This window comes from Malania oleifera, chromosome 11, assembly GCF_029873635.1.
Source record: "Malania oleifera isolate guangnan ecotype guangnan chromosome 11, ASM2987363v1, whole genome shotgun sequence".
Classification (NCBI taxonomy): Eukaryota; Viridiplantae; Streptophyta; class Magnoliopsida; order Santalales; family Ximeniaceae; genus Malania; species Malania oleifera.
The window spans coordinates 47024340-47050042 of record NC_080427.1 but is presented as its reverse complement, the minus strand read 5'-3'; the positions used below and the strand labels follow the sequence as shown (position 1 = coordinate 47050042).

The 25703-nt window shown below is 35.3% G+C and overlaps 1 protein-coding gene and 1 long non-coding RNA gene across 4 annotated transcripts in view; one reads left to right on the top strand and one right to left on the bottom strand.

The window, feature by feature from the left end:
* The window catches only part of LOC131168319 (uncharacterized), a 33916-nt gene extending 14568 nt beyond the window's left edge, over positions 1 to 19348 (top strand). For both annotated transcript variants that reach the window (XR_009140280.1, XR_009140279.1), the window contains exons 3-4: positions 1195 to 1417; positions 19154 to 19348. This is a non-coding gene — a long non-coding RNA (uncharacterized LOC131168319). The remainder of the gene's footprint in view (positions 1 to 1194; positions 1418 to 19153) is intronic.
* Positions 1 to 25703, bottom strand: part of LOC131168318 (truncated transcription factor CAULIFLOWER A-like) — a 73959-nt gene that overhangs the window by 14771 nt on the left and 33485 nt on the right. For both annotated transcript variants that reach the window (XM_058127655.1, XM_058127656.1), the window contains exons 2-4: positions 8075 to 8153; positions 6908 to 6969; positions 6625 to 6724 (exon numbers count right to left, since the gene is read on the bottom strand). In XM_058127655.1, the coding sequence (XP_057983638.1) occupies positions 6625 to 6724; positions 6908 to 6969; positions 8075 to 8153 (241 nt within the window). The remainder of the gene's footprint in view (positions 1 to 6624; positions 6725 to 6907; positions 6970 to 8074; positions 8154 to 25703) is intronic.

The following is a 25703-nucleotide window of genomic DNA, read 5'->3' as shown; positions in this document are numbered from 1 at the left end:
AACTTGCCACTTTACTCGATACCCTAAATCATTTTGCACAGGTGAATAATGGAAATAAGAGGTGTGGGAAGGCAATTTGTCATGGTGTGGGAATACTTTTATTTGGATTGTCACTTTGAACAGGTTAGCACACACGATTTTCTTTAGATTAGAAGGCCCAACAAGGCTCTCAATCTTTACATGTGTGTGTTGTGCTGCAAATCCAATGAAACGAATGCTCAACTCTTCTTAGTTTTTGCATTTGAGGGTTGAACACATATTTAAAGTGCCCTCTTTTCTTTTGTTGGTGAAGCTTAGGTTCCAGAGTAGGCGGTGGGCGAGTTTTAGCTAGTGAGATACTGGGATTTTGGCAAGAGGAAGGGAGAAGTGTTATAGTGTAGCATGGTTTTTGCTATTTTTTGACGAACCGAAAAGAATGCTAGGACTTCCAATGATTGCAAGCCCTTACCAGGTCTCTTGTTGGAGAGAGCAATGTTCTTGCTTCTCTTTGCACCCATTCCTATGTGATTTTTTTGGGGTTTGCCAATGCCCTAAATTGTTAAGGATTGGCAGCTGCACCTTTGAAATTTTTGTAGTTGTTTTCTTTTGTTCTATTGAGGACATCTTGCTCTCCCCCTTATTGTACTCTTTGGGCCGAAGCTAATAGAATTATTTTTTCTTATCTCCTTATTCACTTTGACAAAATTGGTGTTGATACAGTTTTGATGTTCGTCTGCATAGAAGGCTGATGACACAAGACGGGGAAAATAATTTTGGGTAGCATATGAATCAATGAATGTATAAAACTATTAGCATCATGTTAGTATGTTTTGGGAATCACTCCTAGTAGAAGAAAGTGTCATTCTCTAGGGTTTTAAGGTTTTGCAACAAACATAGACAGTGGAGGAAACCAAATATTATACATATATGCATATAGTTGTTTTGTATGATTGACAATCCAAATCAAACTATTTGTATCACTTCTATGCTAAATTGATTTGAATTTTACTGCAGAATCATGGGGTAAAACTTTGAATCATTGCCAAATTGATGGATTCAACCTTGAATTGAGTGAATTGATTTGAGTTGATTGATTTGCAGATCTTGTGCCTGTCAAATCCTATTGGACCTGACTGGTTTAAAATTGAATAAAAATTCTTGTTACTCCTTTCTTTTTCTTGTTTTTTTTTAACACAGTTTCCTTTCCATTCACAGTTTCCTTCCATTCCCCCTCTCCATTGGTTTGGTCTTGAAAGAGGAGAACACAGAATGCTGGGACATTTTGTTGGCAACTTGGAGTTGGAGCACATGACGTTAGGCCTTCTGTTTCCTATACAAAATGACGGCTCACTTTTGGAGAAGATATTATTTTGATATTATGTAGAAGGGGCAAAGAAGTGGTTGGCTAAGGTGGTATTGTGTTCAGCCATGCTCGCAGGTTTTATTAGTTTTTCAAATTCTTAATAAGTTTTGTTTCAGTTTTCTCTTTATGTTTTTATTTATTTATTTATTTTGCTCTTTTGTTGTTAGAGTAGGCATATGCATGAAATATGGGTTTTTTTGTTGTTAAAGACCAAAAATTTATGAGCTGTTTGGTATCACTGTCAAAAATTAGAGAAACAAAAACTAGAAATGAAAATAAAAAATCAGAAATAGAAACTAAAAACTAGAAACCAGTAACTTGTTAGGTTAACATTTATAAAACTACTACAAATTAAGAACTTAATTGAAAAAATGCTCATTTTCATATTTAACTCAAATAATATTATAAAAATATGATTAAAATAATAAAATCACAAAAAACACGCATTAAAAAATTACTATAATAAAAAATAAAATTTATTATAATTATTTTATTTTCAAAATTTACTTTACAATAAAAATTTTATTGGACATGACAATTGAAAAATAGTAAACGTATTTTGTAATTGGCTACATTACTATTTTTTGAAATTTATATATATATATATATATTTCTTTTAATTATATTTAAATTCATATGATAATTTAATTTTAATTTTAATTTTAAAGTGTATAAAATGAATAATTTAATCCAAAAAAAACTATTTATGGATATTAAAAGTTTGCCATGAAATCTAGTTTTCAATTTTTTGGCGATCAACTGAAAATTAGGAACAGAAACAGAAATTGACAACATAAACAAACGTGTTTTTATAATCTATTTCTTCACTTTGGAAAAACGAAAATAGAAAATGGAAAACAACAACGATACCAAACAGACCCACTTCTTATTTTTGTTTTTTCAATTCCTTTCCTCAAACACCATAGAGTTCAGCGTTTCTTTAAATTTTTCCAATACCTTTCTTTATCTTCGATTACTTAGCAAAAGCATATATATGAAATATGATTTTTTTTGTCGTTAAAATTCAATATATTTTACTCTTGTTTCTTGTGCATATATGCACATTGTATAGAATTGTTTTGGAATTGTTTATGGAATGTTCTGATTTGATTATTGGGATTTTGATTCACAGTTTGAATCTTGATTTGACACCTACGCATATGCCTCATGGTAGCTTAACCTCAACAATAATGACTGTTGAACTAAACATATCTTGGCCATCCAAAATAAACTCGTTAAAATAAAATAGAACTCCAAAAATAATTCAAAATAAAGACCCAAAATACGCTTGACTTGTACTGAAATAAAGGCAATTTTGATACCCTTGTGTGCAGTCCTGCTACGCTACCTGTTATTACTGATAACACCAGTCTACAGTGCTTGTTAACATTGATTGGCTACAATAACAGAATGGTAATTGAAAGAAGTACTCAATTCAAGTCCCAAATAAATCCGATGCCATTATCCCTTGCATCATTCTCCCTTCGTTGGGGTGTGCATTTTTGAGTTTTAAGATGTGCTAGAATTGAATGCTTGGATTTCTTAGATTGCATGCCTAGCACATAAAGGCAGGCCAACGTTGGCATTTCATTAACCAAGCTATTGGGCTTGACAGGCATTTCATATACGAGAATGAATTTCTGCAGTTGGCATTAAGCTTTGATGTATGAGCTATAGCAATTAGATAACTTCTTGAAATCTTTTTGGTGAACAAAGTATACTTTATTGCTCTGGCTTTTTCCTATTCTAGACCAGCAAAAATGGATAGAGTAGGTGTATAGCATAGTAACAGGCTTGTGAATTCTTTGATTCCCTTTTACCCAATACTCTCCTTTAGTTTCTACACTAGACTATTTGAATCCCCTGTATCGACCACTCCGAGATCTCTACTTTTGACCTTCCAACAAGCTATTTGGAAATCTCAGTCCTTGGTAGACATGATTTCAGCAAGCTGTTTAGAATTTTCTAGAAGATTTCTCATTGTCTAGGCTTTATTGTGTGATGTTCTTTTTTGTGGTTTTGCTTCCTAGCTGTAATACACTCTTATCGTGAATGCATCAGAGGAACTGCAAGCTCTTTCAGGCAAGCATGTGCTTATCTTTCATACAGAACAATGATATCTTCTTGATATATTGCTCTTTTGATTGGAAATGGATTGAACATCATTAGGGGTCTGACTGACAGCACTGCTTCAGCAACCTTAGAGACTTGTTTGGTGATAGATGAAAATATGATGCAGGTACGTAAATACCTATAGCTTTATTTGAATTATATGCATTATATACATGTCATTAGATCGCTTCAAGAGACAAAGTGGCTAGGGGGGAAATAGAAATTGAAAGACCTTGTTTTAAACTTTGGTATATTGGAAAGGAAAAACATAAAGAATGGGGTGGGAATTGTTGATAAGGACTTAAAAGATAATGTGGTAGATATCAAAAGAATAGAGGATAGGATTATAAAAATTATGTTAGTATTAGGTTTAAAGATAACAAATGTAATTAAGGCAAATAAACTGAAAAAATAATTTTGGAGGATGTGGATAGGGTTATACAACAGATATCAAGGTCTGGAAAAACATTTGTAGGAGCTTATCTGAATGGACATATTGCAAAGGACAATAAAGATTATAAGAGGATTCATGGAAGCCACAGATATAGAGATAAAAATGTGCTTGGTGACTCAATTTTAGATTTTTCCATGACCTAAAAATTGGTAATCTTGAATACATGCTCTAAGAAAAGAGAAGAACATTTAATAACTTTCAAGAGTAGACAAAATAAAAGTCAAATAAGTTTCTTCTTAACTAGGATTTTTTTGGGGGGCGCGGGGGGGTATTGTTTATAGTGGAAGGATTGTAAGTAATATTAGATATATGTACTAGGAAGTGGAAGAGAGAGAACAAAATAAATCAGTTGAGGACTTGGTGGTGGAGCTTGAAGGGAAAAATTGTAGTGAAATTTAACAATAAAATTATCAGAGGGACTGGCTAATAGGGGATAAGGAAGATGCGAACAATCTGTGGAATAGGATGGTTACCTTTATTAAAAGGGCAAAAAAAAAAAAAAAGAGATTGTAAATAAATCTAGAGGAAGATCCTCATGCAATAGAGAAGGTGGTGGGATCAAGGTATCCAAAAAGTCGTAAAATCGAAAAGAATTTGGTACAAAACATGGTAAAATTGTAGAAAAATTAAAAACTTTGAAAAGTATAAAGAGGGTAGAAAAAAAATGCAAAAAAAACTATTAGTGAAGCTAATCATAAAGCTTATGATAATCTATATGTTAGGCTAGTTACAAAAGAAGAAGAAAGTGATGTATATAAACTTGCTAGAGTTATAGAAAGAAAATGAAATGACTTAGAATTAGCAAAGTAAAGATGGCTCTAAAAAAGATGAGAAGTGGGAAATTTAGAGGACATAATAAAATCAAAAATGAAGTTTGGAAATGTTTAGGCCATATTGGAAGTATATAGTAAATAGATCATTTAAACACTACATTAAAAACCAAGAGAATGCTAAGGGAGTGGAGGAAAAGCACAATAATAACTTTATAGGAAAACAAAGGTGATATTCAAAACTGTAATAACTACCATAGAATCAAACATATGAGTCGAACAATGAAATTGTGGGAAAGGGTTATTGAACAAAGAATAAGGTTAGAAACGGGGGTCTTAGAGAATTAATTTGATTTTATGCCTAGAAGGTAGTCAACAAAAGCTAATCATCTTCTAAGGAGGTTAATGTAAAAGTTTAAGGAAAAGGGCCTTGCATATGGTTTTTATTGACCTCAAGGATATGATAAAATGCTGAGAGAAGTCTTTTGGTGGGTTTTGGAAAAGAAGGGAGAATGTAGCAGATATACTGATGTCATTAAGGATATGTATGATAGAGTAACGACTAATGTTAGGACCGAAGGAAGAGAGTCTAAAGAATTTCCAATTACAACAGGGGTACATCAAGGTTCAAGGATCTACATTGAGTCTATATCTTTTCGCTTTAGTGATCAATGAACTTATTAGGACTATCCAAAATAAGATTCCATGGTGTATGTTGTTTGCAAATGATATTGTTCTAATTGATGAAAGTAGGAATGCTTTAAAATAAGTAGAAAAGAGATAAAATATATGAAATGTAAATTCAACCACATAAGGGGAAACAGTGGAGATAAGATTAAAATTGATAATCAAGAAATTAATAGCCTATTAGATTTCAGTACCTTGGATCTATCATACAAGCAAAGGTAGAGATCAAAGAGGATGTAATGCATAGAGTTAAAGCAGGTTAGGCAAAGTGGAGCAATGCTTTAGGCGTGTTATGTGATCATAAAATACCCCTAAAATTAACAAAAAAAAAGTTTTATAGGACGACTATAAGAATAGTCATGCTGTATTAATTAGAATGTTCGATAAATAAGAAACAACATATCTAAAAAATAAGTTGCAAAAAAGTGAAAACTAAGGTGGATGAATTGTGTAACATGTAAGGATAAATTGAAGAACGGATATATTTGCAATAAGATAGGCAAGGCACCAGTAGGAGATAAGATAAAAAGGGGCAACTTAAATGGTTTGGGCAATTGAAACATGGGCCAAATAGTGCTTCAATGAGGACGAGTGAGTTAGTTATTGTTAATTGTAGCAGAAATGGTAGAGGTAAACCTAAAATTACTTGCAATGAGGTAGCGAGAAAGGATCTAATAATTATTGAGCTGGTCGAAAAAAACATCCTTGATTGTGTGAATTGGCAGAAAATGATTCATATAGCCGATCCCATATAGTGGGACTTAAGGGTTGTTGTTGTTGTAGTATATATACCATAAGATGAGAAGATGAAATTGTTTTATTTGCCTATTTTTTGGGAGGCAGAAATTTGATCTTTAATCTTGTTGATTGATGCCATCCAGTTAATAATTCTACAGTTTATAAAAGTAGGACATTTCGCTCAGCAGCAAGTTGGTTATTCTAGTTGTAAGCTGAATGTTTCACCTATAATGGGCATTTTGAGGGTTCATCTAGGTGACAAGGTGGAACACTTGACAATGTATCATTCTTGGGCATTGATGAAACAGTGCATCTTTGAATGTTTTCTTTTTGGGCTGTCTTGATGATCATGGTCGAGGATTTTCAATAATGCTTGAAGGTTGCTTTAGGTTTAAGTTTACTGCTCCATTTAAGAAGCAGTAAAGTAGGACAGAGCCATGCATTTCCATAGTTGTCATTTTTTTTTTGGGTATTTGAAGGAGTGCTCAAGATTTCAGCAGTGACAGTATGTAAGAACTAACCTTTCTAGATTTGGTTTCTCTTAGCATGGAATCCAAGTCTTCCTCGAGCTTTGTGAGGTCGTTAATGCCTAGTTGTTCAACCTTTTTCTCCCCAAGATACCTGCAAGTAGTGCATGAGAAATGGGATGTGAAGTAAATATGTCGGTTTCAAGCACGCATAATACAAAATTACCTTTGCACCAATTGCAATAGGTGAGGGCCTGTACCCCGTATGCAAGTAGTGCATGAGAAATGGGATGCGAAGTAAATATGTCAGTTTCCAGCACGCATAATACAAAATTACCTTTGCACCATATGCAATAGATGAGGGCCTGTACCCGTATGTGCATATTCTGCATGATTCTTCTGCGAGAGTGCCGAGAAATAAGAAAAAAATTGTGGTTAAAATCAGAAATGAATGACCAAAAGAAACATTGTCGGAGAAGAAACAAATAATGCAAGGATATCTTATTAGTTCTTAAATGAGTAGAATACTGCTGGTGTATTTGTTCTTTCCCTTTTATTTCTTTGTTTTGCTTCTCATTTTTCCTATTTTTCCTTCCCTGCCAGTGACATGCCTTAGTATTCTGATTATTTTTCTGTCTCAATGAGTAACCCAAAAAGAAGGAAGCTTCCCTAGTCTAGGATCTTGAAAAAGTAAACCTCAAAATGTGCATTGGGTTAGCTTTCAATGAAAATTTTGTGCATTTACCAACGTGATGATCCTAATTAGCATAGAATTATTGTCTTTAAATGAATATATGACTATCATCCAGTATTGTTGCAGACATCTAACTAAATTTGAGCTGGCAGATCTTTATTGTAATGCTCATCCCTTCTCAAACTTGGGTAAATCTCCAAACCTTCTTTGGCTTGAGACAGCCTGTTAGTTTGTGGCAACTGATAGACAGCAGCACACTTCAAAGCTAGACATAGATTTACCCTAGAGATCGGGAAATACCTTGGAGAATAAGGAAGCTAAAGAGCTCTAATGTCGCCACAAAACTATTTTTTGACAAGTCATCAGTTGTTTGTATCTTATAAGTGTCCTCCCTACCTCTAGATTTACCTTAGAGATCGGAAAGTACCTTGGACAATCAGAAAGCTAAAGAGCTCTAATGTTGCCTCAAAACTATTTTTTTGGTAATGTTTTTGTCTTAGTATCCTCCCAACCTCACTTCTTCCCCCACCCACACCAACAAAAGAGAAAAAAAAAAGACCTATGTTTCTAGACATAGGTGCAGTTTTCTTCTGCTTCAAAGTCTGCTCAAATGCTATTGCATCTAGAGCTTGAAACCTGCCCAAATTTAATTACTAACAGTATTACGCTTCTTTTTGGGAAAGAAGGCTTCACTTGGTTAAAAGATGCCTTTATATGAAACTGATAAAAGATTAAAGCAAAAACACACACACACGCACACTACAAAATAAACAATAGAAGATTTCTCTATAATGTTGTCATTTGACATACCTTGGCTTCTTGAACTCTCCTCTGGACAGCTTGTTCCATTTCTAAATGAGTCTGGTACTGATGAAGTATCTTTCCCAAACTAACATAAAGAACACAAGAAATATGTAAAGTTTCATGAAATGTAAAGAAATGTACAAATCTGCTAAAAATATCAGGGCACAGGAAGATTTATGTCCATTTTACCACCAGCTAATCCTTAAATTGCTTGAATAACTTAGCAGAAATGATTATATGTACATCTTCACAAAAGAAATTTAGGTGAAGACAAATATTATTTTGAAGCAACGAGTGGCCTAGAAATTGACTTAATTCTTTACAATTGATTTCAACTTGCAATCACAAATTTCCTTCATCCTCCTAACGAAAATTGAAAGCAAGATTAGACATTTTTGAAGCAATCGCTAGTAGGCCACTTTCAGTTTTGCTAGAAATTTGAACTCGATTCTTTTAAATTAATTTTTGACCCTACCCATCTGGAAATCAACTGTCCTAAAATTTCTCAACGTAAATATCATTTGAATTTATGTCGCAGTGGAAGGTCATGATTTTTCAGTGGTAGAGACTCATCCATAATTTCTACCAGGAGTGATCATTGAGGGAGACAAGTTTGGTAACAGGACTTGCTCTGTTCAGAATCTGGGTTGCCAAGATTTAGGCTGGATAAGAAATCACTGGAGCACGATGTTGTGATATTTTTTATGGGATTTCTACCCATTTCTGTAGGGATCCCTAATCAAGATCACTACAGTTCCTTTTTGGGCGGCTACAGGGGTTGCTTTTCAGAAACTGGGTACAAGAATACCAGATTGATCCCCTTTTTAAGTATGAACTTAATCCAACCATGAATTTTATAGCTAGCTGATGATATCAAGGTAGTATATTTCAGTGCATAAGATGCAGGACAGACGACCCAGATGTTGGGTAAAATTCCAGCTAAGATTCTTATTTCAATCTCAAAAAAATATATAAATAAAACAAAGTAAAATAAAATACCTAAGAACCCATTATAGATTTAAATGTTTAAGCCACTAGAGATGTTTTTTCATACTTCCATTAGGGGATAAATTTGGGTTGTGCAACTCAACCTTTAGAAGCTGGTTAGAAGAATCCTTGACTCATCCCCTTAGTAATAAATAAAAATAATCCCTATATAGCATGTAGGTAGCTCATGACATCGAGGTAGCATTCTGAAAGTCAATAATAAATCTCTAATTTTTGCATCTAAATAACCGATCTTCTCTTCAGTAATAATTTAATGTGGGATAAATGTTGTGTGGTTCCTATTGTTTTAACAATTATGATTTACGTAAGCATCCATTTTGGATGCTATCTAGTTATAAGCCACCAATAAGTACCCTTTAGAGTTTTATAGATTTAACTACAGTTTAATCCAGAAAATTTTGTCCGCGTAGGCAGGGATAGGATGGAATGGAAAATGTTGGTGATCAAGAGGTGCCTAAAAACAATCCATTTTAATACTTCCCCTGCACCGAGGACATCAATCAGAATATCAATGCTATGCAAGAGAAGCACTCTAGGATCTATGAATTTTTTTAAAAAGAGCATGGGCAGTATAGCTTAAAATACAAGGATGTTGCATGATTTCAGGATGTGTACTGAGTCTAAGAGAGAACAGTTTTAAGACAGTTGTGTGAGAGGCCAAATTAGCTTGCCAAATTACCAGCAACATTGTAAGTTGGATAATTGACGTTGTGTTGAAGATGGAGGTGAATGGAATATTAGCATCTAACTTAATTTTCCATTGAGGTAGTATGTAGAAAAATGGAGGGAGCAACCTCTGGTTGCATTGAAGACAAAAGATGGCAATTTCAAGTGTCCAAAAGAAAACTTAAAGTGTCCATTTTTTCAGAGGCTGTACATAGATAATTCAGGGACCAGACTCTGGGTTGTGTAAATTTTTTGCTGGTGAGATTAGCTATTTGTTTAACTGCTGGAGATACCAGTTGAGGAAGCGATGATTGTTTTCAGAACAAGAAGACATGAGATAGTTCTTGATAAATGGTAAGGGTGAATGTTTTCTTTAGATGTGTTCACAAGTTGGGGGTGATGGAGAGAGGCTAAATGGGTGAAATAACCACTGTGTCTGGGTTCAAAGAAAGGCAACCTCCCTAATATTCATGATTTTCACCTAGTTGTTTGTGGATAGCCACACGCAAAAGGAAAAAAAAAAAACTTGGTGTGCACTGCAACTGACAATGAGTGTTTATTTTTCTACTTGTAAGAGAGTATTTATTAAGAAGAAAAATTAGAAGAGGATGAAGAAGGCATCCTCCAAAATAAACAAAATGGGAAGAAAACACTATCCTTAAGAAAATAAAAATGAAAATAAAAGATGACTTAAACAACCCTCCAATCATGTTGCAAATCACTCAAGATAATACCACCCTATACATCAAAAGGCTAGGAACACAATTTCTAGACTGAAGCAACGTGGAGTGAACTTATCCTAGGAGATCCTCTTGTTCCCTCATTAGCATGCTCAAAATGGCAAAGCAATCAAACAGCCACAAACCACCTTCTCCCTACTTCCTACATCCTTAAAAAGCATTTACATTAGTTGGACAAACCCAAACCGTGCAATGAATTCAAAGCTGCACAAAATAGCATAGAAACCTAAGAAACGTGTTGGTCGAAGGTTGATGGCTCCTAGTGCATAAGGCTTTGTAAAGCCCTGTTTCTAATGAAATTTGATCCCAAATTGTTTGAACCTTTATATAAACCATGATATCAAATTGTGGATAATGTATTTTAGTCCAAATATCTAACCTTTTAAGTTGTTCGCTTGCAACACTATGTTAATGATTGTTTGGTACCTCTGGAGATTGTTTTTTTTAATGCTTGCTAAGTCTGTTCAGTGCTAATGTAGTGTTTTCAACAATTGTGGATGAGGGGTGGATGTCGTGAAGTTACCTTGCATAAGTGCACTCATTGTGAACAAGATTGAGTGTATTGTAGGGACAAGAGAGAAAGAATGCATGCATGGAGATTTTGTCTATCAAAGGTTCTATAATCTATAGGGTTTCTAAGACTGAGAAAGAATTTAATGGTCTCATGGCCAATCGCCATGACACCAATATAGCTAACAAGACATTGTTGCTATAAATTTCTTAGGGAGGAGCATTTGAAATTCTTTGAGAATTTCCAATAATCTTTTCTTTCCATTGCATCCTTGCTCATAACATTCCAATCACGAGTAAACCTCATTAGTTTTGGCAAGACATCAAAATGCGATTTGCTCACATTTGCCAATTGTCCTTTATGTAATTAAACTCCTCCTCCACATCTCTCATTAGGAAACAACCTAGTTAATTGAACCAAAGTGTTGACCATTAAGCCATATAGAATTCCATACACAGCCAATTGTATGGGCTAAACACTTCACACCTTTTGAAGGCTTGTGTAGCACTAGCTAAAGCACTATTGCTTAACTAGTCGCCTTGCCTTGAGCTCAAATAAGAAATTACAAACTCCGCCAGGAATTCTTGCCCATGCATTTGCTTAGGTGATAACTTTGACTCTATAAAGAAGTAAGTGACAATCGACATATCTATTTCACCACAAACTTTGACCCAAGTAGACAATGTTGTCATGCACAAAGGTAGAACTACAAGTATCTCATTCTTTTGAGTTGTGTACTTTCACTCTACTTCATTAAGCTTATAGCTCTCGAACTCAACATGATGCCCATCCTGTAACAAGGCATCACCAAGGACATAATCTGATGCATCTCTATGTACCTTGAAGGACTTCATGATGTCCATACGAGTAAGTATCAGATCTTGTATCTAGCTTCCGTCAAGTTGTCAAAGGCTCTATCACACTTCTCCACCTAGTTCCACTTATGACCCTTTAGCAGTTTTGTTAACGAGGCAGTTTTCATTAAGTATCCCTCCACAAACTTGCCACTATGGTTGGTGAGTCCAAGAAAGGAATGTCACTCCTTCACTGTTGTTAGAATATTATAGTCTTAAACAACTCTTAACTTTTCCATATCCATACTAATACAATCTTGCTTAATCAAATGATTAAGGAATTTCGATATTCCTCTAAGTAAAAAAGCACCTTCTCCTTCATAAAAAGGTTGCTCTCCTTCATCATGTCGAACACCTTTTGTAGATGCTTTACATGTTCCTCCAGAGTGAAACTATATACAACAATATCATCCAAGGTATAGCATGACAAACTTGTTGAGGTACCTATGAAACACTTGGTTCATCAATGTGTAGAATGGCATTGGCGCATTTGTCAGCCCAAAGGGCATCACTAAGAGCTTATATGCCTTGTACTGCGCTATGTAAGTATTTTTTGGCTAATCAACATCTGTTTTACTCGCTTGATAGTAGTCTGATTGCAAGTCAAGTTTGGTGAAGTACTTAGCATGAGGAATTAGTTGATCAAACAAATCAGCAATCAGTGGAATAAGATATTGGTTGCCAATCACCTTGTTAAGCGCAGTAGTTTGCAGACATTTGTATTCTCCCTTCATGTTTCGTCTAAAACAACACTTGCGCTCTAAACAATGCTTTTGAAGGATGTATATAACCCATTTCTAGTAACTCATGAAGTTGTGGGGTTGCTTGTCTGACATCACAACTTACACTCATCTAACACAACTTGGATGCAATGGGCACCTGCTCTTGGCCTACCTCTTCATTCACCACCAATGTGATAAGTTATGTCTGTCCACCCCTCCTTAAACCCTTCTTGAGCTACATAGTTGAGAGGATCGCCCCTTTTCTTTGCAACAACTTGCATCATGCAAGGTGGTCTCCTATAGATGAAGGGAGCTAGAAAATGACATTTTTACTGCCTTAATCACCCCCAAGAATTCCATTCCAAGTATCAATTGGGAATTATTTATTGACACGACTATGAAATTTGCATCTCACAATCTCAGACTGAACAATTCACACCTTGTGAATGGCCGTGCAACACTAGTTAAAGCACTTATGCTTAACTAGTAAACAATTCATGTAAACAAATGACAATCACACATTAAACATTAAAGCAATATAATTTATTAACAACACCTTCGTAGGCAACGTGTGATTAGCTATAGAGGCATGTAGGCTAAACACATTAATAAATGCTTGTGAGTTTTACAATGATTAATGAACACCTACCCTCCTCTAAAAAGCTTTATCTGCTATTCTAGCTTTGATACTAAAAAACATCAAATTGATTGAAGAGTCATACTCCCACTTTACATTAAGGCATAAACATAGTTAATGAATAAAACTTATACTACAATTTATATGATAGTAACCAATTTCATGCACACAAGACAAGCGGTCATAGGCAAGCTTAATGACTAGAACAATCCTGGACTGAGACACATACCCACTGTTTAAACTTTGCTTAGCTACTTTCAGAGAAGGTTGAGCTACGGAGTTAACCGCTTTAATGCATATGGGTTCGTCTCCAAATTCAAGTTGAGTCTCAATGCTTCTACTCGCGGGACAAAATTATAGGTAGTCTTAGTATCCATTATCGCATGGGTACTCTGCCCATTAAACATTCGCACTGCACCCATCCTTGGGGTTTCCTCCACATCCTCATCATCCTCTTTTGTCACTAATGAGATGGAAGTTTACAAGGCATTTGGTGATGACTTGTGAGGACAATCAACAACTCTATGATGGTCTCGACATAAAAAACATGCCATTTTGCCCCTACCATTGGATATGTTAAAATTGAGACAACGAAGCTTCTTTTGAAGTCGATGCTTTGATGTCAACTCCCCATTTTTAAGTTTGCCCTTCTTGAAAGACTTCTCTATCATTTACATCCATGTCACTCTCTTTGGATATTGTGGAACTTTCTCCAGCATAGTAAATCGAACATTTTGCGGCATCTTGTGTGGTGGGCAAGTCTTGAACTCTTTTGTCAATAAAGTTTTTTTATTGCTCATAGTTTCAACCCTTCAAGAAAATGGAACAACTTGTCTTTCTTTAACATTTCTTGAATATCCAACCTCAAATAGAGAATTATTTCACATACTCCCTAATTGAACTAGAGTGCTTAAGGTCTCGCGATTTGCGCCAAGTGTTGTACTTAACATTCTTAAGAAAGAATTGGGCCTTAAGCTCTATATTCATGTCTACCCAACAATCAATTACACATCATCTATTTTGTGTCTTATTGTACTTTGTACCCCACCATAACTTTGCATCATCACTCAAGTACATTGTTGCCACGAATACTTTTACCTCCTTTGAGTTGGTCTTCATTACGTGAATGTATTGTTCCATGCCAAATAAAAAGTTCTTCAACTCCTCAGCACCATGGTCACCCAAGACGCGCTCAAGGTTTGCACCTTTGTTCTTCCATATTCTATTCCTATAGAATTAGAATTCCCCATAGCACGAGCTATCAAGTTCATCTTAGCATTCAAATCCCCTAACTGGATTTATAAAGATTCTACAATACTGTGGAAGTCCTTTAACATCTCCACAATGGAACCCTATTGATGTTTTTGTGATCCCTCCAATGCATCAATAGTCAGCTAGTTTAATTATCTCCACGGCCATGTTGGCTGCCTCAACTTGCACCTCGAGTGCGCCAATTCTCTTGGCATCAAATGACAGGACTTCTCATCTATTCGCACAATTCCACGATATTAAGGCAGCAAAATCCATGAAGCAATTAATCAAAAAGTTTTGATACCAACTATCACAAGATGAACACTTCGCACCTGGGTCATGTAGCACTGGTGAAAACACTCTTACTTTACTAGTTAGTCAAAGAATATGATGATTTACCACAACAATCAAATGCAAAGTAAGTTGAAGTAGTAACCAATTCACGTAAACAAATGACAGACACCCAGTAAACATTGAAGTAACTTAATTCATTAACATCACCTTCGTAAGTAATGTGTGTTTAGCAAGGGAGGCAAATAAGCTAAGCACGTTTACAAAATGCTAGTGAGTTTTATAATAATTGATGAACGCTCACCCTCCCCTAAGGAGCTTTATATGATATTCTAACTCTGACACCAAGAAATATCAAACAAACTAAGCAGTTATGCTCCCACTATACACTATGAAACAAACATACTCAATGAATAAAAAGGCATACTACTATTTACACGGTGGTAGCTCATCCTATGCATACAAGACAAGTAGTCACATGCAAACATAATGCTTTAAACAAGATTGACTAGCAACATTAGTCAACGTATAAGACAAAGTACAATATTTTCAAACTAACATCCAATTGTGAATTTTTGAAATTGTCTATTTATGTGTATGTTTCATCACTTATGGGCCTATCCAAATGGTTCCTATGTTGTAACTCTACTAATTTGCAAAGTGCTATACCTTAAAGACATGTGATAACTAGATTTACCTCATATTCATTCTTAAACTCAATAAATAAAGAATTTTTCTAGCTGAATAAACCTGTCACACAAGTTGAAAATTATGCCATAGTTGACAGTACCCAAAAACTCTTCACCGGTTGAAAATCATGCGCTTAAAAGTTAACTTAGCAAACTTAGTTCATTTATACGACATCCAAACTGAGTGGGGTCGGTCTCGACACGTTCGTGACAATGAGTTAGATGTGCTCGAACTGATAGTGCCAAAAAAAATTTTCTTGGCTGAAAATTATGCGCTTAGAAACGAACTTAGTAAAGTTAGTTGATTTTAATCACTTAGGTGTCCAAATCAGGCATACGAGGCCCAAACCGAGTGGTGTCAGTCCCAACACGTCCTTGACACTGAGATGGATGTGCCCGAGCTGACATTGCCCAAAAACTCCTCACCGGTTGAAAATTATGCACTTAAAAGTGAACTTAGTAAACTTAGTTGATTTTAAGAACTCAGGTGTCCAAGTTGGGCATACGAGATCTAAACCAAGTGGGGTTGGTCTTGAAATGTCCGTGACATTGAGCTGGATGCGCTAAAGCTGATAGTACCCAAAAACTCCTCCCCGATTGAAAATTATGTGCTTAGAATTGAACTTAGTAAAGTTAGATGATTTTAAGTACCTAGGTGTTCAAGTCAGACATATGAGGTCCAAATCGAGTAGGGTCAATTCCTACACGTCTGTGACATTGAGCTAGACGTGCTGAAACTAACGATACCAAAAAATTTCTCCCTTATTGAAAATTTTGCGCTTTGAAGCTAACCTAACAAACTTAGTTCATTTAAGCACTCAAGTGTCTACGTTGGGCATATGAGGTCCAAACTGAGTGGGGTCAGTTTTGACACGTCTGTGACGTTGAGCTGGACCCGCTAGAGCTAAGGGTGCCCAAAACTCCTCCCTTGTTGAAAATTATGTGTTTAAAAGCGAGCTTAGTAAATTTAATTCATTTTAATCACTCATGTGTCCAAGTTGGGCATATGAGGTCCAAACCGAGGGGGGGCAATCCTGACACGTTCGTGACATTGAGTTGGACGTGCTTGAGCTAAGGGTGCCCAAAAACTCCTCTTTGGTTGAAAATTTTGCGATTAGAAGCGAACATAGTATACTTAGTTTATTTTAAGCACTTAGGTGTCTAAGTCTGGCATACAAAGTCTCAACCGAGTGGGGTCAGTCTCAACACGTCCGTGACATTGAGTTGGAAGCGTTAGAGCTGATGGTACCCAAAAACTCCTCACTAGTTGAAAAATGTGCGCTTAGAAGCGAACTTAGTAAACTTAGTTGATCTTAAGTACTCAGGTGTCCAAGTAGGGCATTCGAGGTCGTAATTGAGTGAGGTCAACCTCGACACATCCGTGACATTGATATGGACATGTCGGAGTTGATGATACCCAAAAAATCCTCACCGATTGAAAATTATGTGCTTATAAGCAAACTTAGTAAACTTAATTAATTTTAAGCACTCAGGTGTCCAAGTCGGACATAGGAGGTCAAAATTGAGTGAGGTCAATACTGACTCACTTGTGACATTGAGCTGGATGTGAGAGTTGACGACACCAAAAAACTCCTCAGTGGAAAAGTATGCGCTTAGAAGTTAACTTATGAAACTTAGTTCATTTAAACACTTAGGTGTCCAAGTCGAGTATACAAGATCCAAATCGAGTGAGGTCAGTTTAGACACGTTCGTGACATTGAGTTGGACGCACCAAAGCTAACGGTACCGAAAAACTTCTCCTTGGTTGAAAATTATACACTTAGAAGCAAAATTAGTAAACTCAATTGATTTTAAGCACTTAGGTGCCCAAGTCGTGCATACGATGTCCAAACCGAGTGGGATCATGCCCAACACGTTCGTGACATTGAGCTGGACGTGCTGGAGCTGACGGTACGAAAAAAAACTCCTCCCTGGTTGAAAATTATGCGCTTAGAAGCTAACGTAGAAAACTTAGTTCATTTAAGTACTCAAGTATCTGAGTTTGGCATACAAAATTCAAATTGAGTGGGGTCAGTTTCGACACGTTTGTGACATTGAGCTGGACGTGCCTGAGCTGACGGTGACAAAAAACACCTCCCCGGTTGAAAATTATGCATTTAGAAGAAAATTTAGTAAATTTAGTTGATTTTAAGCACTCTGGTGTCCATGTCGGACATACAAGGTCCAAATCGAGTGGGGTAAGTCCTGACACGTTAGTGACATTAAGCTGGAGGTGCCAGAGTTGACGGAACCCAAAAACTCCACCCCATTTGATAATTATGCGCTTAGAAGCGAACTTAACAAACTTAGTTAATTTTAAGCACTCAGGTGTCCAAGTCAGACATACGAGGTCCAAATCGAGTGGGGTCCCGACGTGTCCGTGACATTGAGTTGGACGCGCCGGAGCTTATGGTACCTAAAAGCTCCTCTCCGATTGAAAAGTATGTGCTTAGAAGCGAACTTAATAAACTTAGTTGATTCTAAGAAAACATGTGTCCAAGTCGAACATACGAAGTCCAAACAGAGTAGGGTTAGTCTCGACACGTCCGTGACATTAAGCAAATATGCTAGAGTTGATAGTACCCAAAAACTCCTCCTCTGTTGGAAATTTATATACTTAGAAGCCAACCTAACAAACTTAGTTCATTTAAGCACTCAGGTGTCCAAGTCGGGCATACGACATCCAAATCAAGTGGGTCAGTCCCGACACATCTGTGACATTGAGCTAGAAGTGCCCGAACTGATGGTGCCCAAAAACTCGTCCCCGGTTGAAAATTATGTGCTTAGAAGTGAACTTAGTAAACTTGGTTGATTTTAAGCACTCAGGTGTCCAAGTTGGGCATATGCAGTCCAAATTGAGTGGGGTCAGTCCTGACACGTCCGTGACATTGAACTGGTCGTGTCGGAGCTGACGGTATCCAAAAACTTTTCAGAACTGGTCGTGTTGGAGCTGACGGTATCCAAAAACTTGTCCCGGGTTGAAAATTATGCGCTTAGAAGCTAACCTAGCAAACTTAGTTCATTTAAGCACTCAGGTGTCCAAGTCGGGCATACGAGATCCAAACAGAGGGGTCAATCTCGACATGTTCGTGACATTAAGTTGCACGTGCCGGAGCTGTCGGTATCCAAAAACTCCTTTCTGATTGAAAAGAAGCGAACTTAGTAAACTTAGTTGATTTTAAGTGCTCAAGTGTCCAAGTCGGGCATGCGAGGTCCAAACCGAGTGGGGCCAGTGCTGACACGTTCGTGACATTGAGTTGGACGTGTCAGAGCTAACGGTACCCCAAAACTCTTCCCTGGTTGAAAATTATGCGTTTTGAAACAAACTTAGTCAAATTAGTTTATTTTAAACACTCAGGTATTGAAGTTAGGCATACAAGGTTCAAACTGAGTGCGGTCAGTCTCGACACGTCCGTGACATTGAGTTGGACGTGCTAGAGCTGATGATACCCAAAAGATGCTCTCTGATTGAAAATTATGCGCTTAAAAGTGAATTTAGTAAATTTAGTTGATATTAAATACTCAATTGTCCGAGTTGGACATAACAGGTCCAAACCGAGTGGGGTTAATTCTGGCTGATCAAACTTAGCTATTTAAGATTGTATCATATTTTGTTTAACTATATCTGATCATTTTTGCTATTAAATCATTTGTACTTATAGTACATACCATTCAAAAATTGTATACTAATTTTTTGTATAATTATTACGTTGTAGGGTTTGCAGCCCGTCACAACAAGGTGAGGATGATGACGAGCACTAAATAACGTGCATGTTTATTTTTGGTTATCTGAACAAATCATGTATAATATGATGTTTTTGAACAATTTTTTATTTATATATTTTCATTTTTTGAACAATTTATGAATTTTTTATTAATTATGATTCAATATTATGTGTGCAGAAATTTAATTACAGGTTTTTACAGGGATTATTTGGTGATTTAAAAAATTAGATTATTTTAAACTTTTAGTGATAATTCTATAACCGTCACTAAAAGTTGAGATCTGAACCGTCATTAATAGTATGTCTTTAGTGACGACTTCCAGCCGAGAAAATGTATCAGCTATAGTGATGGTCTTAGGCTTTTAGTGATGGAATGAAACCGTCACTAGTACTCCATTATTAGTAACGGTTTTTAAAAACCATCACTAATAGTTAGTTGAGATCGCTATTATAGGCACCACTTCGTAGGCATCATTAAATCGGCACTAAAAGCCTTCTTTTTTGTAGTGGCTTTGAAGCCTATACTTATAATTAATGACACTCCATCATTGTTTTCAAATTCGGATTGAACTATGAACCTTTATGTGTTATTATTACTTAATATAAATGTATGTATGCATGAAATTTTAGATGCCGTAAGTTTTGTCCATTTGATATGCTGATTTTCCTCCTAATCTTTCAATTGTGTGAAACTTCAACACTAGTAAAATAACACACTCAAGCAATGCCAGCCATTGTCGGAAACATTGGCATCAGAGTACCCTCAACTCCAGTCCTCATGTCACATGAGAGAGAGAGAGAGAGAGAGAGAGAGAGAGAGAGAGAGAGAGAGAGAGAGAGAGAGAGAGAGAGAGAGAGAGAGCCATGACATTTTCCTATAAAGAAAAAATATTTTTGGATACTGTACGAAACCTACCTTTCCTCCATTTTAAACCAATCATCTCTTGAACTCACATCATGATCTTTAGGCCATTCCATGGTTTTAAATAGTGGCCTTATAATGAAGCTTTGGGGTTGCAATCATGGTCTTAAATTTTCACGAAATTATCAAAAAATTTTATTCCTGTCATCCTTGAAATTGAAATGGCAATCGAATTTCGTCTTGCATAATTACCATCAAAATCTCAAAGAATCATTCATAATTTATCAAAATCTTGAAATTTTAGCACAACTTATCGAAATTTGAACTATACAATGAAATTTTCTTAGAATTCAAATGAGAAATTTAAGAGTGAAGTGAAATTTCTCTCTTAATTTTTATTTATTTATTTTTATTTAAACAACATTATTCCAAGTGTTTTTGAAATTATAGGAAAAAATAAACTTACAATAACATTTTATTTAACCATTCATAGTTAAATTATCATTATTTGTATAATAAAAAGTATTTAAATGATTTATGTGTTTCATTTGTATTAAATGATACATTAAATATGTTTAATGTACGTTATCTTACAAATATATTTGATGCACATATAATATTATTACTTTTCCACCTCATGCACAATATAGATGTATTTACTTGTAATATATTAGTCCTAAAGCTTACATTATTATATTTATTCATTATTTCTTAACCTTCATAATAGAATTCCATGCTTTACAATTAATTTTCATTATTTTTACAAATCCAAATAGAAATTGACATTGAAATTGAAATTTTTGTCAAAATTTTTCATACTTTTGGAGCTTCGAAATTTGAGTTAAAACCGAAATTTAAGACCTTGGTTGCAATACCATTGTGCTAAGTGATGGAAATAAAAAAAATAAAATAAAATTAGAGTCATAGTTATTGTTATGTATTTGTTATGCACCGATACTCATGGAGTCATTCGCGACAACCACTTCGACACCCATGAATTGGCATGTTATGACAAAAAAATATGTTATTATTTTATACTTGTTCTTCTCATATTCTCTCAAAATTTTCTTTTGAAAATAATCTTGATTTATACATAAAGATTATAATGATGACATTAATGATATAAAATTATTTAACTTTTGTAAAACTTAAAAGAAAAGCATTAATAAACAATTTGATATGAATAGTGTTTTGCTTTAAGAAATTATATATTTTGATGGTTGTCATTTCTTTTTTGCAATGTTCAATTTCAAATTTTTTCGTTTTCTAGTTTTGTCCTATTATTTTGTTTAATAATTTTTTAATGATAAATTTTATATTATACATTGTGATTTTAAAGCATAGGTTATAAAATACAACTTGTTAATCAAAATTTATACAAATTTTATGCAAACTTGCTTTTAGGTGTTACTTTTGGGATGTCGAATGCCTATCTGCGGTGCATGGCTTCTACTATCCTAGGTGGGTTTTTGGGGGAGATTTTAGTACGGTGAGATTTTCGGAGGGGAAAAAAAATGAGGCAATCCTATTTCATGCATGAAGAATTTTAATAGGTTTATTAGGGATTGTCGTTTAGGGAATCTTCCTTTCGATAATGCTTTATGTTAGCCTTAGTGGCTACACCATCATTGTTTAATGTGTTTTGATGATATTAACCTATATGTTGTTCCTAGTGTTTTCCTATCTATACATATCATGTTTACTATAGGTACTCGTACATGAATTATTGGATTGAAGGCAAAGATCGGACCGAGTAGACGTTAAGAAGGAAAGATCAAATGGACATGTACTCGGAATGACCCAAGCACAACCAAATGAAGCTTAATTGGAGAATTATTTGTAATAAGGGTTGTGTGAGGTAGTACGTTTTGTAATTCTTGTGAGTGTGTTTCTTGCATGATTTATGAGCAAGATTTGAGCAAAACACATGCATATTAGGACACATGAGTTTATAAGATCGCACTAAAGACATAAACACAAACTCACCTTTCATGGCTTTCTAAGTTAAAATAAGAGTTTGTCAAATGAATCCTAAAAATCAAATATGTTTTCAAAGGGACAAGTTTTTAACATTCTAATTTTAAGAACATTTTTATACTTGTCCCGATTATGTTAAAACAAGTTTAATGTCCTAAAGGTTCAAAGAAAGTCAAGTATATTCAATAAAGGACATACTAAGCATATAAGATATCGAAACAAGTTTTCAAATATATTTTCATAAAACAAGATATCTTATATTTATGGGGAAACTCACTTGGACAAGTTTTAATCTTCATTAGACTCAATATATTTCATATACTTTTGTCTAAGAATGTTTTAAGTCATTAAAATGCTTTTTGACGAAGAAAAACAAAGCAATCGTCATTACTGTAGTGCAATCTTGAGTCCTGAATACCTTGCGGTATTTTGGATATAACTTTTTATAAAAAAGTCCAAATGAGAAGATCTTGGTGTCCCTGGAAAGCTAAGACAAAATGCCACAACTTTCATTTTGATGACTTTTTCTGATTTAGGGATCTCGTCGACGAAATTCAAATTTCATTGACGAATTCTGGGCAGAAGCGCCCCAACGGGTGGAAAACGGCTAGTTGGCCAAATAAAATATTTTTCTTCCCCCCAACGGCTAGTTAACGGCTCCTAAGGTTCTTGGGCTATAAATACAAGCTTTTAGACTTGTATTAATATGGTTTTGAGCATTGTTGATTATATTTGTGAAAAATATCATTTTATCCAAAACCTAAGCACTTTGCACTTTGCATTTTAGTTATTTTTCACAAGTGCTCAATTCTCTCTTGCTCACTTATCTTGTAAGATTCATTTCTTGAGAGAATAGAGTGAGGATTTGGTTGTGTTTCATATTGGCTCATTTAAGGAACATTAAATTGTATTTCCAATCTCTTGTAAGGTTCTTTGTGAACCATTGTTGTAAGGTTCTTTGTGAACCGAAGTGAAGGCTCTTGGTGAGCGCGGTAGGGGTTTGTTCCCAAGTGTAGGGATTTGTTCTCGAGTTGTAAGGCTTCTCCGCCGGTGAAGGAGTATCTTTAGTGGATTGTGGAATCCATGGCTTGGTGCTAAGGCGTGGACGTAGGCTTGGTGCCGAGCCACGTAAAAATATCGGTGTTGTTCTTTCTCTCCCTTTCACTCTTTATTTTATATCTTGTGCATGATTTATATTTATATTTCTATATAATTTCTTCTATCTTGCCAAAAGTTTTTATTTTGTAGAAAAATACGTATTCCGCGAAAAGAGTCTATTCACCTCTCCTCTAGACCATATACTCCGGGTTGGGACTTCCAACACTTTATTTTCCTAATCAAGTGAAGGAGGACAACAGTAAATAGTCATTTAGATAGGTTATTGATTTCAAGTAAATCGGAGGATGAATTTTATGACCTTTCTTAGGGTCTCTTGTCTAGACTAGTGTTGGATCATTTGGTGATTGGCTCCTTTTCGACTCAGTAATATGTGCTTTGATCGTAAGTCCTTTCTAATTAAAATTGTTTTAAATGAGGATGTTGAGGAGTGGGAAGGGTTTAGTTTTATGTAAAAACTTAAGCGCCTAATTCAAACAGTGGAATATTGATGTTTATAAGAATATTAAGGCTAATAAAATTAATATTTTAGGTGAGCTTGAGTTATTAGATAGGAAAGAAAAAAAAGAGGTTACTTTGGAGCATGTAAAGATTAAGTGGAGTTTTTGAGATTGGGATTGGGAATTATCTACCCATCCTTGTCGAAATACTTAGCTGAATAAATCCATATTCACGTCATTTCTTTGCTATCTTGAAAATCTACTAGTAGCGAAAATTCAACAGATATATGAGGTGCATAATCTCCTCCTTGACCATATCTTGAATGATATTCATAAGTTGTGTTGCAACTGGCTTTGGGTAGTGAATAGAAGAAGATTCATTAGTCCCTAACCCATCAAGATAAGGATGATATGCATGATATATGATCATAGTATTGAGGTGATGGATATGCTGGATGATAACATCTATTATGAGATCCATATGATTGAAATGACGAATAATCTAAACCAAGGTCTCCAAAATTGCGAACCATACCATATAAATCCTAGAATCACCATCTCAGTGTTGGTGACTTCTTATAATATGTGCTCTATGACCCCCACTAGGACCACCACTAGTAGCACTCCTTCACCTGGGTTGTTAAGATTGGTACTCAGAAGGATTACCCAAGTTAAATTTTTTAGCTATATCATGCGGTCCATAACGACCAAAAGGACATGTATCCCTTACAAATGATGTCCTCGTGTCACTTATAATCATGTTCTGCACTGCCACCACCATCACCATCGATCACCCCCAACCCTAGCCCTAGCACCAACACCATACCACCATAATCATCACTTGGTGGGTTCAAATCAAGGATATCATCACTCTTTGTACATTCAAGATTTGAACTCAAATAATGCATATTTATTGGTGGCTGATCACCTCCTTTTGCAGCACCACCAACCTTTTCATTTAACCAATTTGAGTTGTCCTGATCGTTGAGTGATGGTACCTCTCTTTCCTATAACTATGGACTTAAAGGATCATCTTCTTCAAAATATAGTTCAGATTGATGGGTTGAAACTATCTTCAATTTCCTATAAGCTTCTTCTTATTGTATATCTTAACTTTAACCTTATGTTGTAATGCAAGAAAACACGTTTTTTAGTCTCATGTAGTTTGTCTATTTCTTATTTTCGTGTGGATAAGGTTAAAGGTGCTCCAATTACACTCACAATTCAAAGTTGATGTGGTCTAACTAAGAACTCTGATTGCAATTCTTTGGAGCTTAAGAGTCAAGAGCGCACACATTATAGTGGATTTAGTTGCATTAAATAATTGAAGAAAAATATGTCAATATAGTGAATTTTTGAAAAGTCAAATTTGAACATAAAAATGACAAAATAGATCCATTCATCCACTATTTAACTATATGTACCAAGATTCATTTGTTTCATTACCCTTTGAGCAACCAAACTAGGAAATACCTGAAGCATGAGGTAATGCACAACCAAGTGCTTGTGAATGGACAAGGCTGATGGATGAGAAAAATCCACAAATCCTCCATGATTACCATCACTTACCGCTCAAAAAATGAAACTAAAAATCAAAACACCCATCCTTCAAGCACTCAAATCTTATGACCTTAACACCCATGATATGCAATATGATTATAATATACAAAATTATTCTTTATGCTAGACACTATCTGAGAACAAATGTGCACTCACTAACCCAACTAGCATACCACCACAATATAAAACTCTTCATCATGTGTGTGTGTATAACAAAAGAAAGTATATTAGATAGAAAGAATAGAAGATGCAACATGCGGGGACAAGGACTCCACCAAACAAAAAAAAAAGAAAAAGGAAAAATAAAATAAGAAACACTAGATCCCAAAAAGAAACTAAATGAAATTAACGAAGAAACCCCCTTTTCAAACTGTTTCCATCATAATTTACTAAACTTTTCAAATTTGCCAATTCCCTGTGGCCCTTCAATTGTCGAATTTTGCCACCATCCAAAACCCCTTCCATAACCTCTATCAGCTCTACATCTTTCTTCTGATTAGCTTTGACTCTTTTCTACAAGGTTAGCTGAATAACTAAACTAGTGATGAACGCCTGTGGGTCTCTATCCACCAACTTCACTCCCAAC